This window comes from Podarcis liolepis (genome assembly GCF_965112155.1).
Source record: "Podarcis liolepis genome assembly, chromosome: 15".
Classification (NCBI taxonomy): Eukaryota; Metazoa; Chordata; class Lepidosauria; order Squamata; family Lacertidae; genus Podarcis; species Podarcis liolepis.
The window spans coordinates 42,848,355-42,865,127 of NC_139566.1; the positions used below are offsets into that span (position 1 = coordinate 42,848,355).

General features: G+C 43.3%; 1 protein-coding gene across 7 annotated transcripts in view; it reads left to right on the forward strand.

The window, feature by feature from the left end:
• PITPNM2 (phosphatidylinositol transfer protein membrane associated 2) overlaps positions 1-16,773 on the forward strand; it is a 221,502-nt gene that overhangs the window by 159,350 nt on the left and 45,379 nt on the right. For all 7 annotated transcript variants that reach the window (XM_083476373.1, XM_083476378.1, XM_083476379.1 and 4 more), the window contains 4 exons: positions 1,749-1,844; positions 7,444-7,548; positions 10,602-10,672; positions 12,820-13,064. In XM_083476373.1, coding sequence (XP_083332499.1) covers positions 1,749-1,844; positions 7,444-7,548; positions 10,602-10,672; positions 12,820-13,064 — 517 coding nt within the window. The remainder of the gene's footprint in view (positions 1-1,748; positions 1,845-7,443; positions 7,549-10,601; positions 10,673-12,819; positions 13,065-16,773) is intronic.

The following is a 16,773-nucleotide window of genomic DNA, read 5'->3' on the forward strand; positions in this document are numbered from 1 at the left end:
AACCATAAGTGTTATGTCAATAGGGGTGGATGAGAAATTCTGATTTGTTTGCATTTTAATCAGAAATAATCTAATCTGTACTTTTCGGATCCATATGCAAACCAAAACATAGCTATCGTTCAAAATTTGCTCTTCTCTGAATTTTGCAATGCAGTTCTCCAACCAAATAGTATGTATAAAACTGCAAATATTGGGGGGAATGTGGATTTAAAATGTTCATATTAGTGCAAATAACATACAGAAATGCTTTATATTGGGTCAAATTGCTTGCAAAAGTGTGTATTGGTCAAAACAATGTAAAAAATGTGTACGTTGGGAGAAATTCACATTACAAATGCTGAAGAATTCACAAATTGCTGCAGAGATGTGGAGAACTGAATTTAACTATGGAAGCATCAGAAACTAGGAAAGTGAAACTGAAAGATTTCTCAATATTCCTACAAGCCAGTGCTTGCTTTTTATTTTTATTACTCCTGATGGGTTTGTAGTTGGTTTGTTTATTTTGGTGGTGGTTTTTATTGAAAGCTGTCTCAGAGGTAGCCATCAGGAGTAGGAAAAGGAGATGCAAGCCCTTTCCTTCCTTCCATTTGTCCACTCAAAACCACACTCAAGCTGGTTCCGTCCCTGCAGGGGGAAAGTTATAGGGCTCCCACAGAGACGGTAATTTTGAGTGGACTGACAGCAGAATGCAGTTAAGCTTTCTTTAACCACTGGCGCTGCCCACTGCTCTTCTGCTCCTGATTGTAGCAGCCAAATTTGCCTTTCCATAAAACAGCTAACTGCCAGGGGGGGAGGACAACTAAGTAGCACCCAAGATGTCAGGGGCAGTGCAAGAGAATTCTCGGTTTGCTTCTTCAGTTTTAATTGGACCATTAGGAGTGCTTTGCCTGAGGAGAGTTTTCAAAATCCTGGAGCAGAAACACTCCATGGTGGCCAGTGAGCACTTTTCGTGGGTGGCACAAACTGCACAGCAACCCCCACAGAGGTCACTTTAAGTTGCACATGCCTGTTCATCTCTTTTGCATCTCACTGTGTGGAGAAACCACCTTGCCTTTTGCCACTAAAATGTGGTGATTCAAAGAGAGTGCTCTTCACCTGGTTGCACGCCACTACCAACAAACAGCTTGGTTCATAGAGGCAACTGCCACAGAAAGCCATAAACTACGGCCTCAATCAAGACTCAGCAGCTGGAGTTTAAAGTGTAAATACTTTGACATGTGGTCTAACATCAGTCCCAGCATTGCCCTTTCCCTTCTCTCCTTCTGTCTTTTTATTTTTCAATATTCAGTGTGAGGAAGAGTCTTTTGCGACTCAAAAGCTTGCAGATACCATTGTGAATGTCTGCTTTCCTGAAAAAAGATATTTCTTTTGCGGTCCTTGTGATTTTTGAGGAGAAGACCATGTATAATCAGGCAGCTTCCTTTTTTTAATTGCAAACCTGTAAAACAGAAATGATTTTACACATCCTTCCGATGCTTATAAATAGCTGCTCTTTGGAAACAGCAGCGGAGGCTTGCAGACTGCTGTGGCGTCTCGGCGATGGGTTTTAAGAATCATAAACTATGCAGGACTCAGGGAGGAAAGTTTGATATCACACTGGCATCATTGGGTCTGCTGTGTGCCCCACTTAGGGGACACATTTCCACCAAGACCACCAAAGTGTGCCTCTACCACAGAGGGCATGACAGGACCTCCCTTGCTTTTTCCTGAGCATCGCTGATTGCACAAATCCATTCTGTTTCTCCTAGCAAGCCCCTCGCGCCATAGCATATCGGAGTGGAGAATGCAGAGCATTGCAAGAGATTCAGACGAGAGCTCCGACGACGAATTCTTTGATGCACACGGTAGGTGGGGCATAGAAAGAGCAGCTGCTAAGCTGTGTTAACGGGTGTGTGAGTGCCATGGTGTATATGTGCAGCCATTTGCATGGGAGAGAAGCTGTCCTTTCTCTGATGAAGCTGTGTCACTTCAGCATCGCTCCAGATGGAAGGCCTGGACTTTCCTCACTCCACCCTTTCTATGTTATTGTGGACACTTTTCAAGTTCATCCAGATGCATCTTTTGAGTTTAGACATGCATTTGTTTACTAGCTGAAGTGACCCATTCATCCGCAATGGTGGTAAAAATATAGTAAAATGTTTTTTTACTCATTAACAATTTGCTGCCCGTTAATGGTGCCCCAAAGTCTGTTCACTGAAGTGAGTTAATCTACCATACCTAGTGATTTACCGTAGCTATGACGTGCTTGCAGCCTATGAAACACTATGTTTCCCTGGGAGTGATAGTGTGGGGAAGGGAGGAAGGAGGGTATGCAGCAAGACAGACAGACAGAAAAGGTGTGGCTGTAATAAACAGCTTGTCTGCTTCAGTGTAACTTGATGTCACCTTGTTGTTGTTGGCTTAGATAGATGACAAGAAATATTATTTTTTAGAGATAGTGTTGTCCGGTATAGTCATTAGACTATTTGGAGCAGGAAGGCATGGATTCAGATCTCCTCAGTTAGGTGGCCTTGGATCAATTGCTGCCTCTCCTCCTTAGCATCACTTTCTTTGTAAAAGTGCCTGAAACAGTGGCTGCTGTACAATAATAGTTAAAAACTGTAAAACCCTGCCAGGAAGCTTGCAGTCTGAAAGTGTCAGCCTAAGCACGCCTCTTAGAATTGTCCTAAGGATAAAAAAAGGTAACCCCATAGATTCCTACTGAAGCTCTTTGGAACAATAAGGGCTGGATCTAGACACATCAAAGAAGCGTTTCAGTTAAGCGTGTTGTAAATTTAAACAGGGAAAACAGGTACTGTAGAGAAAAATGGGGCTCCTCATCGCCATCTGATGGCACAATGTTGTATCGCACATACAACACATATAAATCACAATCTAGTTGAGTCCAAGGTATAAGTATAAAAGTGTAAACCAAATGCAGTTCAATAAGTTGGGTTGTTATATAGCTTTCATATTTTGTTGATTCATATTGACTGAAGGGTTGTTGTTGTTTTACATTCTTTACCTGCTTTTGGATGAAGGTTGTCTCCTTGACACATGTTTTCCCCAAGGGTACTTCCAAACCAGCCCCACTGCCACAAAGTGCAATGATGGCAACCAGCTTAGCTGGCTTTAATAATGGAAATACCGTAGATTGTTTCTGGTGAATCAGTTGCTCATTTGGATTCTCCATCTGAGAGAGGCTCAGAGGATGGTAGCAAGGGAGAGAGCCTTTCAGTTGCGGCTCCTCACCTGTGGAACGCTGTTCCCGTTGAGGTCTGTCTAGCATCCTCCTCGTCATCTTTTCAACACCAGATAAAGACTCATATTTTTTCCAGGTTTTTGATAAACTAACATGCTGATACTTGCATGCTACCAAAGTTTCTTGTAGCTGTTATGGAGGATGTTGTTGTTCTGTTTTTATGCTATAAATGTATTTATATTTAAGTTTTTAATGTGTTGTAAGTCACTTGGAGACCTTCAGGTAACAAGCAACTAAAAGGTCTTATTATTGTTACTGTTGTTGTTGTTGTTGTTGTTGTTGTTCTTCAGAGACAGTGTGTCACTAAATACCAGATGCTGGAGAACAACAGCAGGAGAATGCTGTTGCCTTCATGCCCTGCTTCTAGTTTTGCAGAGGCATCTGATGGGTCCTTGGGTGAAACAGGTTGCCAAAATGCATGGCCCTTTGGTTTGAACCAATAGGACTCCTCTCGTGTTTTTCTGTTCACTGCTCTGCAAGCACTGCATTTGTCTTTGCCCTAAGATGTCCCTGGATGAAGTCCACCACTCTTCTATACTTGAGTATTGAGTGGGATTCTTGAGAGCAGGGAAGTCTTGTTTTTGAGTTTCTACCCTTCAGAACTTCTTGATCATGATACAGCAGGCACATCTCTTGAACTAGCAAAACTGAACCAACGAGAGCCTCTTCAGAGCCTCTTCGGTGAAACCACATATCATTGCTCAATAGCATTCTCATGTCGAGACAACTGATTATCCTAATGTTTTGGCCTCCCCCACCTCAACCGTTTGCATAAATGTAATTGTAATTTATATTTGCAAGGGAACATTCTATGTTCTAATTGGTCTGGAATACTTCCAGAATGTTCAGATAATCATAGGTTTAGTATAGCATTATAGTGACACAGAGTAACGTTCTTATTTCTGTTCTGTCAACCACTTTTTTCACTTGAAAATGCTTTACAGATTTTAACAACCTGATCCCATGCATATTTACCTGGAAGTAAGCCCTGCTGAATTCAGTGGAACTCCTCAGCAATTGTGCATGGGATTTTGCTTTCTTAAAAAACATCCCAGGCACTCTTGATAGGTACATTGAAGGAAGCTTTTCAGTTCTATACTAGAGGGAGAAGTGGCATCTGTCCTCTTTGTTGCTGCTCTCAAAAGCAGAGGGGCCCTGTTCTCAATGCATGGGCCATGTTTATTCCCATTTGAGGTGATTTGAGATTGAGATGTTGGAGGGATGTGAGTGACTTGCCTGTGACTGCCCAACATTGAATTGGCTCGGGCGTAAGCCTCAGTATTTTTCCAAAAGTTGTGAAATAGCTTCATCTTCTCCCTAGCTAATGTAATATAAACACTGAAAAAGGCTCTCTCCCACCCATCCTCCCTCTCTTTAACCCAGCTACCCACTCTTCCTCCAACCCCCCCTCCCTGTGGAACCCACTTCCTGGCCAATGGCAGTAGCACCCCAGTCACAGGGAGAAGGAACAAGAGAGGTCTTGCTGAATATAGTTTTGTGATTTAAAATCCAAACCAGAGAAGAATTCAGGGTTCCTAATGCAGAACTCTTCTTTGAGATGAGCATTACAAGCCGTGGAAATACATGTACATGGAAATACATGGATGTAGATTAACATGGGCTTGAGGGGAGAGGTGCATTTAAAACCACCTTTCCTCCCTTAAGTGTAGGCTGTCACAGCAATGACAGGTATAGGAGCCTGATAGTTTATATTTCCTGCACATTCCCCTATGCAGATCATAACAGCCATTGTATTTAATAAAGTGACTCTAATTTTAAACCCACACCTTTGTGCCTTATCTAATTATTTCTAGTCTGCTAATGCAACCTTACAAGATCATGTACTCCATACCCATGAATCCAGCATTATCATAGACCCTGCAACTCCCTCTCTGTGTATGGCACTTCCAGGCTGTCACAGTTATGCAGATGGAATTCACTCATGTGACAGGAAATTCAGGAGTGCAATTAAAGCTTATTTGGTGCTCTTGTGCTACAAACCCTCTCCTTGTTAAAACAACAACAACAACAACAACCCAACACAGACTTTTTGCAATAAGGAAAGTGATGGGGAAATGCACTGGGAATTGTAGAATAACATTTGCTTGAGGCAATGTAGTCTTACCTCCCTGCAAACAAATCAAACGAATGCTCAATAAGTAGCCAGTGTTGTCACTTCAGGATGAATGCTCAATAAACAGGTCTCCTGGAAGTGATCCACAAGGGGCTTCAATTGCCCAAGCCTCTGAAGTTGTTTCTGGGGAATATAATAGGTCCCCAAAAAGACCCTAGAGGAGCCAGGCATAACTGCCCTATAAGGCATCTTAATGTAGATGTCTGTTTCTGAAGCTGAGTAAAGATGGGAGGGGGTACCCCCTTTACACTAGGAGGTCACATGCAAAATCCATTGTGTACTGTTTCCATGAGCTTCTTGAAAGAAAGTGGGCACGTAACAAATAATATCCTAGCCATATTTTAGCTGTTTTTATTAGAGGCATGAGGATTGCATTATCTTCTCACAAAAGGATCTTGATCATATATATATATATATATATATATTGCAAGACTTTTCACATGTTCTCAGTTGCTGGCAAAGTATGACAAACCGAATTATTAACACTGAATAACTGTTCCATAAAAATGCAAATAATGGGAGCAAGAAGCCATTCAGTGATCATGGTAAGCAGCAGTGAGAGAGCTGTAATTAAGCCTTCTAAGCAACTGGGTTCAATATTTAGATAAAGTAGCAGGGACAAGCCTGGAATGTAAATTCACTCCTCTTCGCTCTTTATGGTTTTGACAATGCATACTCCCCGCACCCTGCGCATGACATTCAACAGATGCACCAGCTTTGTTGGATTAATTGGTGCAATACTTTCATTAATTGCAGATTAGAAATATGCACGTTGTTAATCATAGCCGTGAGAAGGGTGATTGACACCAGTGTACTGATGTAGGCAAGCTTTATCATCTTTTCATTGAACCCTGTTCTGACTATTTAATGATTTATCTTTGGCATTATCCCAGAGAAAGAGTTATTTTCCCCAGTGCAAAGACTTCAACAGTTGCTTGCATTTGTAATCTTTATTTTAGCTGGTTAATTAATTGGTAAACAGGAAGAGAGTTCAATTGTCTAGCTTCTCTTTCAGCAGTCAATAGCCCTGTTGGAGGTGCAATCCATTTATCTATTCTCCATGTTCACAGTTGCTATCAGGTGTATTATAAGGACAACAGGAACATAGGGATCTGCCTTAAATTAAGTCAGACTATTGGTTTATCTAGCTCGGTGTTGTCTAAAACCTCCTTCCCCAACCTGATGATCTTCAGATATTGTTGGACTGCAACTCCCATCGTCCTTGATTATTGGCTGTGCTGGTTGGGGCTGATGGAGCCAATTGGAGCCAAATCAGTTTTCATCAGAATCTGAAGCTCCATGTGCAAAGCTACTGGCTGAGCTCAGCAGCAGGGCTACCTGCGTTCCAAGGCTTGAAAGGCCACCTGTCACTTCAACCTCTCATTCCCTCCTCCAAACCTGGTCCAGAAAGGCACAGTACCCTCGGTAAACTGGTAGGTAGGAGAGTCCCCGTAGAGACCAATGCTTTATTTTAAATGCCCCATGCCACCCCCCATCTCGCCACCATTTGCCCCCTCACACCTCTGCCTGCCGCTGTTGTGATTTCAGGTTCATCCACACTTCTACTTGTCTTGCTACTTTCCCCTAGAAAAACCTGCTCATTATTGCTGAATTGGAGCAGGTTTTCTCTCTCTTTTTCTTTTCAATTTTTAATTTTAAAATGCAGTAAAATGGCTACATACAAATTCAATAAAACAGAAAATACAGCACAAAGCAATACATAGTGTAACAATAGCAGTTCCAAAGCAGCTCAAAAAACCACTCCCAGCATTGATCATAGTTAAGATTCTGCTTTGTCAATACATGGTTTAAAGCGATTGCCCTTAAATTCTCTGTTAACGCCTGTTTGTGTTTGAAACTGATAAGGCTTTTTTCTGTGATTTATTTTTCAAAGCCTCTGATTTCCCTGCCTTATGAACTGCTGTGGATTTTCTTAGCACCAGCTCTCCATGTCTGCCCTTCTAGCCTCCAGCTGTTAAGAGCTGGCACAGTGTTAACAAAGACCACATGACACCATATTCTGTGTCTGTATTTATGAACCTAATTGTTCTCTTCTCTCTCTTTAAAGAGGACTTGTCTGAGAATGAAGAGGTGTTCCCAAAAGAAATTACCAAATGGAGTTCAAACGATCTCATGGATAAGATCGAAACCCCAGAATCTGAAGAAGTACCAGGTAATTTTTGTGTGTGGAATGGGATGCAGCTGAGAGTATTGTACAGTTATTCCACTGAATGGCTGTACTCTTAGGTGAATAATAAAAGACGGGTCCTTTAATAATAATAATAATAATAATTTTATTATTTGTATCCCACCCATCTGACTGGGTTGCTCCTGTCACTCTGGGCGGCTTCCAACGTATACAAAAACATTTCTCTAATTAAAACATGTTAGTTACAGATAGGTAGCCGTGTTGGTCTGCCATAGTCAAAATAAAAAAATTCCTTCCAGTAGCACCTTAAAGACCAACTAAGTTAGTTCTTGGTATGAGCTTTCGTGTGCATGCACACTTCTTCAGATACACTGAAACAGAAGTAGCCAGATCCTTCTATATAGTGAGAAGATACCCCTCCCCACCTTCTCACTATATAGAAGGATCTGGCAACTTCTGTTTCAGTGTATCTGAAGAAGTGTGCATGCACACGAAAGCTCATACCAAGAACTAACTTAGTTGGTCTTTAAGGTGCTACTGGAAGGAATTTTTTTATTAAAACATGTTAGCTTAGCCATCTTAGCCAAGTCCAGTTATTTTCCAGCCATTCCTCTATAGTGAATGAGGCTGTTACCTTCCCAGGGTTTTTGGGGTTTGTGGGGGAGGGGGACAGGTAGAAAACCAGAGTATGCCTGCAGTGTAGTTGTGCACTGTTGGGGCCTGTCTATGCTTCCATTTGTCCTGCACTTACTTAGAAGTTGCACTGGAACAATAGAACTGGTCCAAAAGCTTTTCATTTATATCCTGACACAGAAACGCAACATGCCCCCCCCCCCCCGCTTTTTACCATTATATCAGAACAAACGAAAGGCTACTTAAAACCCAAATAGAAATTAATTCCCCTTCTTTTTTTCTTTTTCTTTTTTACTCCTGAACAGAGAAACACACACTTTTCCTTGTGTCTATTCTTTATTGGTTGTCAGGTCCATCCCCTCAGGAAGTGATAGTGGAACTCTTAGCTGATAAACATCTACAAATTATACATCTGGTAGCCAAATTTGCTCTGGCAGCTAGGAAGCTTCGTTCCAGTTTTGATAATGCAGTGTAATTTTAAATTTTTATGCTGTAAAATTTTGTGCTATAGACTTTTATGTTGTAGATTTTTATAGACATTTGATGTGTGATTTGCCATCTTTGTTTATTGTGAAGGTCTTTGGGTATAGATAAGAAAACTGAACGATAAACACTTTTCCTTGTGGCACAATGTTGTGGGTGTTCCACTTTCCCCTCCACACCTTCTGTCTCCACCCACACCTTGAGTACAATTTGCCAGTTTTTTCTAGAGCCTGTTGCTGTGCTCTCCTGGTTCCCCGCCCCATGCTATTTTTTCTTAGGTGTCTCCTTTCTGTGCTCATACCGGCATTGTGATCAGCTAGGTACATGTGAGCGAAAGCAGTTTCCCTTTTTCCCTTTCCAGTGCCAATGTGTGTTGGATGTGCAACCACAATGCAAGCATTGTGAATGTTGGGGGAATGTGCATCATCCAAATTAACCCCCTTCCTTCACTTCAGGGGCAGTCAGTGCCTTGTGCTACTGCCACCTCGAGTATTCTACATTATGGGCTGTATGGGTGGTCTTTCTTTAATGGCAATTAAAGTACAGTCTTGGGAGGCGCTGTGGGTTAAACCACAGAGCCTAGGGCTTGCCGATCAGAAGATCGGCGGTTCGAATCCCCACGATGGGGTGAGCTTCCGTTGCTCAGTCCCTGCTCCTGGCAACCTAGCAGTTCGAAAGCACATCAAAGTGCAAGTAGTTAAATAGGTACTGCTCCAGCGGAAAGGTAAACAGTGTTTCCATGCGCTGCTCTGATTCACCAGAAGCAGCTTAGTCATGCTGGCCACATAACCTGGAAGCTGTACACTGGCTCCCACAGCCAGGAAGTGAGATGAGCGCTGCAACCCCGGAGTCGTCTGCGACTGGACCTAATGTCAGGGGTCCCTTTACCTTTAAAGTACAGTCTATTTTTCACTTGTTGCACACCCCTTTGGGGGTTCCAGAAAACATATTGTGTGCAAGTGCACAAGAACACAATGGACTGAAAAAAGCAACAGAAAAGGAGGGCATGTGCAGCTGTACTGAGCGCAAGGGGACAGAGAAAGAGGTGGGGAAGAAGGAAGAAAAGTGGACCATTGCAATTGAGAGGATAGTGCTCATTTTCAAGGAAGCCTCCTTGAAAAGTGTGGAGTGAGGCGTTTGCTAATCTGCAATGCAACAAGTTGAAAAAAATGGGATAAATTTGGATAGTCACTTAATAAGCCCTGCCCCCAACCTGTCTTCTCAATCTAGGTAACAATGGAAGATACTTCACAAGAAAAAGCTGTAAAAACTTCACATCTCCTCCTGTTACATCTTGTAATGTGTATGGGTTGCTCGTGCATAAGTTGCCGCCTCTCCAGGCTTTGTTGCCTTGCTAAACCTTTCAGTCTGGGCAGCCCTTCACTTTGTGGCTGCCTCAGTTGCTAGCAGAATCCGTCAGTGGGCGTTTCTTAAATCTTTTCCAAAATAAAAGTTGTTTGACACCCAGTCTCCTCCTACTCTCTCTGCGCGGAAGTCTTCTGCGCAGGGTGGGCGTGGGTAGCGGAGGACCCGTGCTCTCCCCGCTGGTGTCCGGTGAAGAGTCCTGGAGCCCTCTCGCCAATTCCCCCATCAGCCCCTCTTTATCCCTGGTGTTGCGCTGATTTGCTTCCCCATCTGCGGAGCTGCCTCTCTCCCTGCTGGGCCCTTCTCCAGCATCATTTGAGAGCCTTCCCTCCGCCTCTAGCTCCGATGTCAGTTCCCTGACACATCTGTTCATAGGTTTGGCCATTTTGTGATCTTGTTCTATGCAGATTTTCCAAAATGGAGAGTTGGGAGCAATCCCCACCATGTCTCTCTCCCCTTTTCCCATATCAGCAAACATAGTGGCAGAATAGTGGCAGATACCCCTTCACATACTAAACCTTGGGAAGTATTAGAATGTCTCATGGTCTGTGGAGGAAAGACCTCAAACTCATACGACCATACATCTTTCCTTCCAGACGATCCATGTCTTGAATCAGCAGCAGAGTACCATGTTGGATCCAGCGTGGAAAGGCTAAGCATCATTGAGGTACAGTATCTAAATAAATTCCCTTTTCCGGCTTATATTTTTTAGAGGTGCAGCTTTTATGTGTGTTCTATATCCACGTTTGACCCTCTAAGCAGAAACACTCTATACCTACAGCTGTGATCTGGCAGAAAATATGGAATCTACCTGAAGCCTGTAGCCAGATATGACTCTTGAATTGATCTAACCACAGTGCAATTCACACTTTTGCCTGGTTTCCCCTGCAAGGAAAAGAAACATTCCTTACCCTTTTTGTATCATATATCACTTGCAGTCTGCCTCTTGGTGTTGGTAGGGATCTATTAGGGAACACATTAAACCCTCACTCCTCCCCCCCCCGCACACATATACATTGCTGCATTGCCATGGGGACGTGCTCCACATTCTTGAAGCTGCTGGTTCATGCCAATTTTATTACAGAACTTTACAACATTATACATAGGATATAAATTGTTCCTGCCCTCAGAGTAGTAGCCACTGAGTACTGTGATCTCTGAGAATTTCAGACACTGGCCACCCCTGCTTTGATGGAAAAGCACCAGAAACGGATAGTGGGCGTATGCACACTCTAGTTTACTCTGCATGCTGTGCATGCCCACCGCAGGTCTAGGAAGTGGTGTGCGTACGGCGTTATCCATAATCTGTATCTATCCTGTTGTTAGGAAATACTGCATTTTGATGCATTTCCCCCTTAAAACCAGCTCCTGTCTAAATTGCTGGGAAAGAGAACGACCTAGCTGCTCTTTCACCCAGCAGTGTGTACACAGCCAGTATCTTCATTGAAAACCTATTTCTTTACCCTGGGCAAGTTTAGAAGGAATTCTAGGGATCCACCAGCAATGAGAGGTGGTGCTGGATCCTGGGTGGATCCAATGAAAACCCCCAAATCCGGCAAGCTCAGAGCACAATGGGCTGCTTTCTTTTTCTGTCAGGGTTGTCCTGCAGGCTCCGCTCTGACAATGGGTTTTTGAAGTAAACCTCAGTGCAGAGAAGTTGTTGCCTCCTCTGTTCTTAAGGCCATTGACTTCCTAGGGGATGAAAACATACCAGCCTGATAACCTAATTTTTAAAATTTAAACTTTATTGAATTTCATAATTAACTTGCAATGCCATTGCCCTTTTCGTCTTCCCTCCTGGCAATAACATTGTGTTGCATGAGAACGTCAGCTTTTATGGTGCGCTGATGCTTAATTATAAAGGAGAGTAAACGTGCAGAATCACAGTGTACAATTAAGGCAGAGGGATACATCAAACAGAACATAAAAGCAATCAGGAATTGAAAGAGGTCCAGGAAATTCATGTTTTGTGTAACTGTTCCAGCTTATCCCTTTGTTTATATATCATCATCTCACATACTGCAAGTGCAGCCATTTAGAGTGTCCAAACATCTACTGTTGGTGCTGCTGGATTCTTCCAGTAATAACAGGGGCTTTGACTATTTCAACTACCCTGCTTATCTATAATATTGTACAGTCTAAAAGTTTCTGGTCAATTGATAATTAATTGTTCTGCAGCAGGAGAGCCAGTGTGCTGTAGTGGTTAAGAGCAGTAGACTCGTAATCTGGTGAACCGGGTTCGCGTCTCCGCTCCTCCACATGCAGCTGCTGGGTGACCTTGGGCTAGTCACAAGTCTCTCAGCCTCACTCACCTCACAGGGTGTTTCTTGTGGGGGAGGAAGGGAAAGGAGAATGTTAGCCGCTTTGAGACTCGTTCGGGTAGTGATAAAGCAGGATATCAAATCCAAACTCCTCTTCTTCTTCTTCTTCTTCTTCTTCTTCTTCTTCTTCTTCTTCTTCTTCTTCAGGAAGCACTTAAGAGAAGAAGAAGAAGAAGTGTTTATTAGGTTTTCAATACAACAGCATGCAGACAAGGCTAACAATAAAGAAACAATGAATAATGATTGTGTGGGGCACAGTATTGCAGTTATTATGCAGACATCATAATAAAATAGATTCCACAAAGGGACATTTGGGAAGCAAGAGTCACAGGGTAACAAGGTAGCCTCACCATATAGAGGCATATGTCCCTGGGGGCCTAAGTAATGCTCTGTTTTTATTTATGAAGCATATTAAAAAATGGAAGTGCCTTTGATCCTCAAAACCATATCTGCCATTATAAACTAGTCTTGTGTTTCTTGTTTTCTCTTTCAGGATGAGGTTGTGCCTCCACTAGTGCAGCCAAGCAAGATCCATGTCCTGCTCTTGGTGCTGCATGGAGGCAACATTTTGGATACAGGAAGTGGTGACCAGAGCTCTAAGCAAGGGGATGTCAACACCATAGCCACCGCCTTTGACACTGTCATTAGGGTCCATTACCCAGCGGCCCTTGGGCGCATAGCCATCAGATTGGTCCCTTGCCCAGCCATCTGCTCTGAAGCATTTTCACTTGTCTCTAAGTGAGTTACTGCTTAGTTTTCTTAAAGGGGCTGGGGAAGAGGGAGGGAGAACAAAGATGGATCTATGCTGCACATCTATACCAATTTCAGTAGTTATTCCTTCTTCCCAGGATATCCTGCTGAGAACCATGAATATGTGAGTTGGGCTAGACATCTCAAACAGAATTTGCAGCATCTCACCTGGAATCACTAGAGGAAACCATGACTATTAAGCTTTAGAAAACGCGTCTTTTTTTTGTTGTGTAGATGTACCCTTAGCTGCATCTGTGATTTGGAAGAGAGGCTTCCTCATTCTGTGTCTGACTGTTCTGTCTCTTCAGACAGACCCTTTTTTACACTGCAGCTGCAGAGGCCCCCTTTGGACCAATTACGCTGCAATTCACATGGCACAGTTCCATAGGGGACATGAGAAATCTGTGAATCAATCAAGTTAGTCTAGACAGAGTCAACTGCTTGCTTCTTAGAAAGAGGAAATGTTGACAGCTTGTGTGAAAGCACCATTGTGGTCCAGCCCTTGTCCTTCAGCCTGAGTCCAGCAGCCTAGGTACCATATCTATCCAGCCTCAGCCCCAAACCTGAGGCTCCCAAGCCAGACCTAGCATCTTCATCTCCAAGGGCCTCGCATGCCAAGCTGCTCAGCACTGTAAGCATCACGTCCAGTGACATCTAACAGAGAGAGGTGAGAGAGCGTCCGGTTCCAGGGCAGAGGGCTGGCCCTTTAAAGAGCTCCAGCAAATAGGTGGGACATAGGAAAGGCAGTCAGCCGAGGTGTAGTGGTATGGGCTTGCAGGAGGTCAACAACCCGTTACTATTTCTACATCAGGTTCCTGGTAGAGTCCCTGTCTCCAGTGTCCTAGAGCCATCCAGTCAGCCTCAAAAGGGAGCTTTATAGCCACTGAGAAGAACTTTTTTCTCCCTTTTTGCTGTTCAAAGCCAGAGTGAAAGAAGGTGAGTTAGCTGCTGAGAATCAGCTCATAGGATCACTCTGGAGAAGGTGTGTTTGACAAATGCAGAGGAGTTGTCCTGTGTACTCCAAAGCTAAACATTTAGGAACACTGAAAACACAGCATGCTTTAGTTGCAAAAGAATGGTGTGCAAGTTCTGTTACGTACGAGCTTCAAGGAAAAAACAGTTTAAGTCTCTCTGGGAGAAATTATTAGAGCACTCCAAATAATTTGCTGGTGAATGTGCACAGAAAATAGTAGACCTAGTTGAAAGGTAGCACAATCCAAATTATTGTTATTGTTGCATAATTTTAGAAGGTTGTATAATCTTAGAAGGGGCATGGCTGTGACTGTCATGAAGGGACCATGCATTTTTTAAATTTGCCACTGCACTACTAACGGTCAGGTACCATAAAAGCCAGGGATGGAGAATCTCCTCTGATGCCAACACCCCACTTGCCCCATAAGCTTGGCTCATTGTCAGGAATGACCTGGAGGACCACAAATACGCCATCACTAAAGGTCAGCTTGCTTCCAGGACTTGTTGAAACAAGTTGCCTCTTCTCTAGGACCTGTCCAGGGTCCTGAAGGGCCTTTTTCTGACCATTCTTGCTCCCTGATTCTGGTTGCTGGCCTTTTGGGTTGATACATAGCCTCTGCCTCTCAACCCCTGCTCTTGCTATTTGCTCTAGATCTCTGCCAGACCTTTGTCCATGCTCCAGTACAAACTCATACTCACCTAGACCTACTCTTTACCTCTTTGTCTTCCTGTCACCTATGGTCTAATGGATGCCATTCATGTGAGTTGTAGGCATATTGGAAAATTTCAACAAAAACAGAAATCGCCCATGTTCATTTATTTGTCCCATGACCAGAATGGAAATCAATAAGTTGTTGCTTTCAGTCTGCAAATGATACATAATTGAGTATATCATCCCTCCCCACTTTGTATTGAAATTAATGGGATGGAATAACATAATGACAAGCAAGATGAATAATGTAGTATTTGACCGCAGCAGAATGGAAACAGTGTTGATTGCAGTGAAGACAGGACAGAACTGAAGATGATGCCTTCTTATGTCCCTGGCTGGCCGTATTTCAAAAACCATATGCAGCTCTTTTTAAAATGACTTTTCTGTCTCCTGCTGAAGTCAACAGCGGGAGTATGGCTGAAATATTGCTATGTCCCTGCCAGTGGGTTTTATTACATGGTGATTGAGTAATAGCCTTGTGAGGCATGCAGAGCTATTTCACTCACCTCCTGAGCCATCCCCTTGGTCCTCTCCATCAGCTGCCAGCCTGAAATATCAGTATTACACAAGCGGAACTGTAGCAAAACCAAAACCAAGCATCCTCATAAGTCAGTGTGTTTCGTATGCTGTCGGTGGGTTCCTATTGCTGTCTTGTTGGGCTGTGTATGTTATAAAGGGGAGCCATACTAGGGTGAAGGCATCCTCTTCTATTTGTCCCCGTGTCAGTTTCAGTCTATTGGTTAGCTTTTCTATGGTTGTTTCCCAAACAATTTGCTACCATTGGACCATGTTCACTCCTGACAGGTCTCTCGAGTGTCTGGCTATGAGGCTTCTGGCTGCTGAGAGTAGGTGGGATATAAGTTCTTTATAATGTCAGTGGTCGTTAACAAAGAAAATGTTTAATAAAAATTATTTTATATATGTGTGTGTGTGTGTCAGTGTGTTTAGGAACACAGCCTGTGCAGGCCCATTTTCTCAATTCATAATGCCAACAAGGTCCATTCTTCTGGCGTCAAGAGCTCACACTATTAATTATCGGCTAAGCTATCCATTCTTGATCTCATGCATGACTGTAATGAATGTAATGACATTGTACTTGGAGAGCCGCAATTGATTTGTTCAAACTAATCAGGTGAAGGTTTAAATGTGGATTTGTAGAGTTGTGTGGCAAGCAAGAGGCCCTTAGATAATAGCTCTCACTCTGTGACTTCAGGTATGAGAGGGGGGAAAGTCACTCTTGAGCCCTGGAAGATTTCCCTTAGCTGATGAAATTGTAGTTTGATGGAGGGATTGATTTTTAACCTCCTACTGGCTGTGATTGGAGAGAAAGAGGGAGGGAGGGAGGGAGGGAGAGAGAGGTCTCTTGCAATCTTGAATCATGCAGGGGTTAGTTCTCATGAGGTTCATCTGCACAGCAAGTTAAATTATTTCTGATTTGTTTCACTGCTTAAAAGATAATTCGTCTCATCATCTGCTTCTTAACAACATTTCAGTATTATAAGCTCAAAGTGTGCCCTTCTATAAGGATGTTTTCCAGGGATGGCACATAATTCCCTCCCTATTGAGACCTCATTTCTGTCATTTAATGGCCAGACAAAAGCATTTCTGTTTCCCAGGCATTTGGGGTTTCTTGAACTTAGAGCAGTTTGCTTTTATGCCCTTTTTGAAAGGGCTGTTACTAAAGGTAAAAAAGGTAAAGGGCCCCTGGACGGTTAAGTCCAGTCAAAGGTGACTATGGGGTTTCAGTGCTCATCTTGCTGTCAGGCCGAGGGAGCCGGCGTTTGTCCACAGACAGCTTTCTGGGTCATGTGGCCGGCAGAACTAAACCGCTTCTGGCAGACCATGACGAGTGCTAGAGTGCACGGAAATGCCGTTTACCATTTACCTTCCTACCTACTGCAGTGGTACCTATTTATCTACTTGCACTGGCATGCTTTTGAACTGCTAGGTTGGCAGAAGATGGGACAGAGCAACAGGAGCTCACCCCGTCGTGGGGATTCAAACCACTGACCT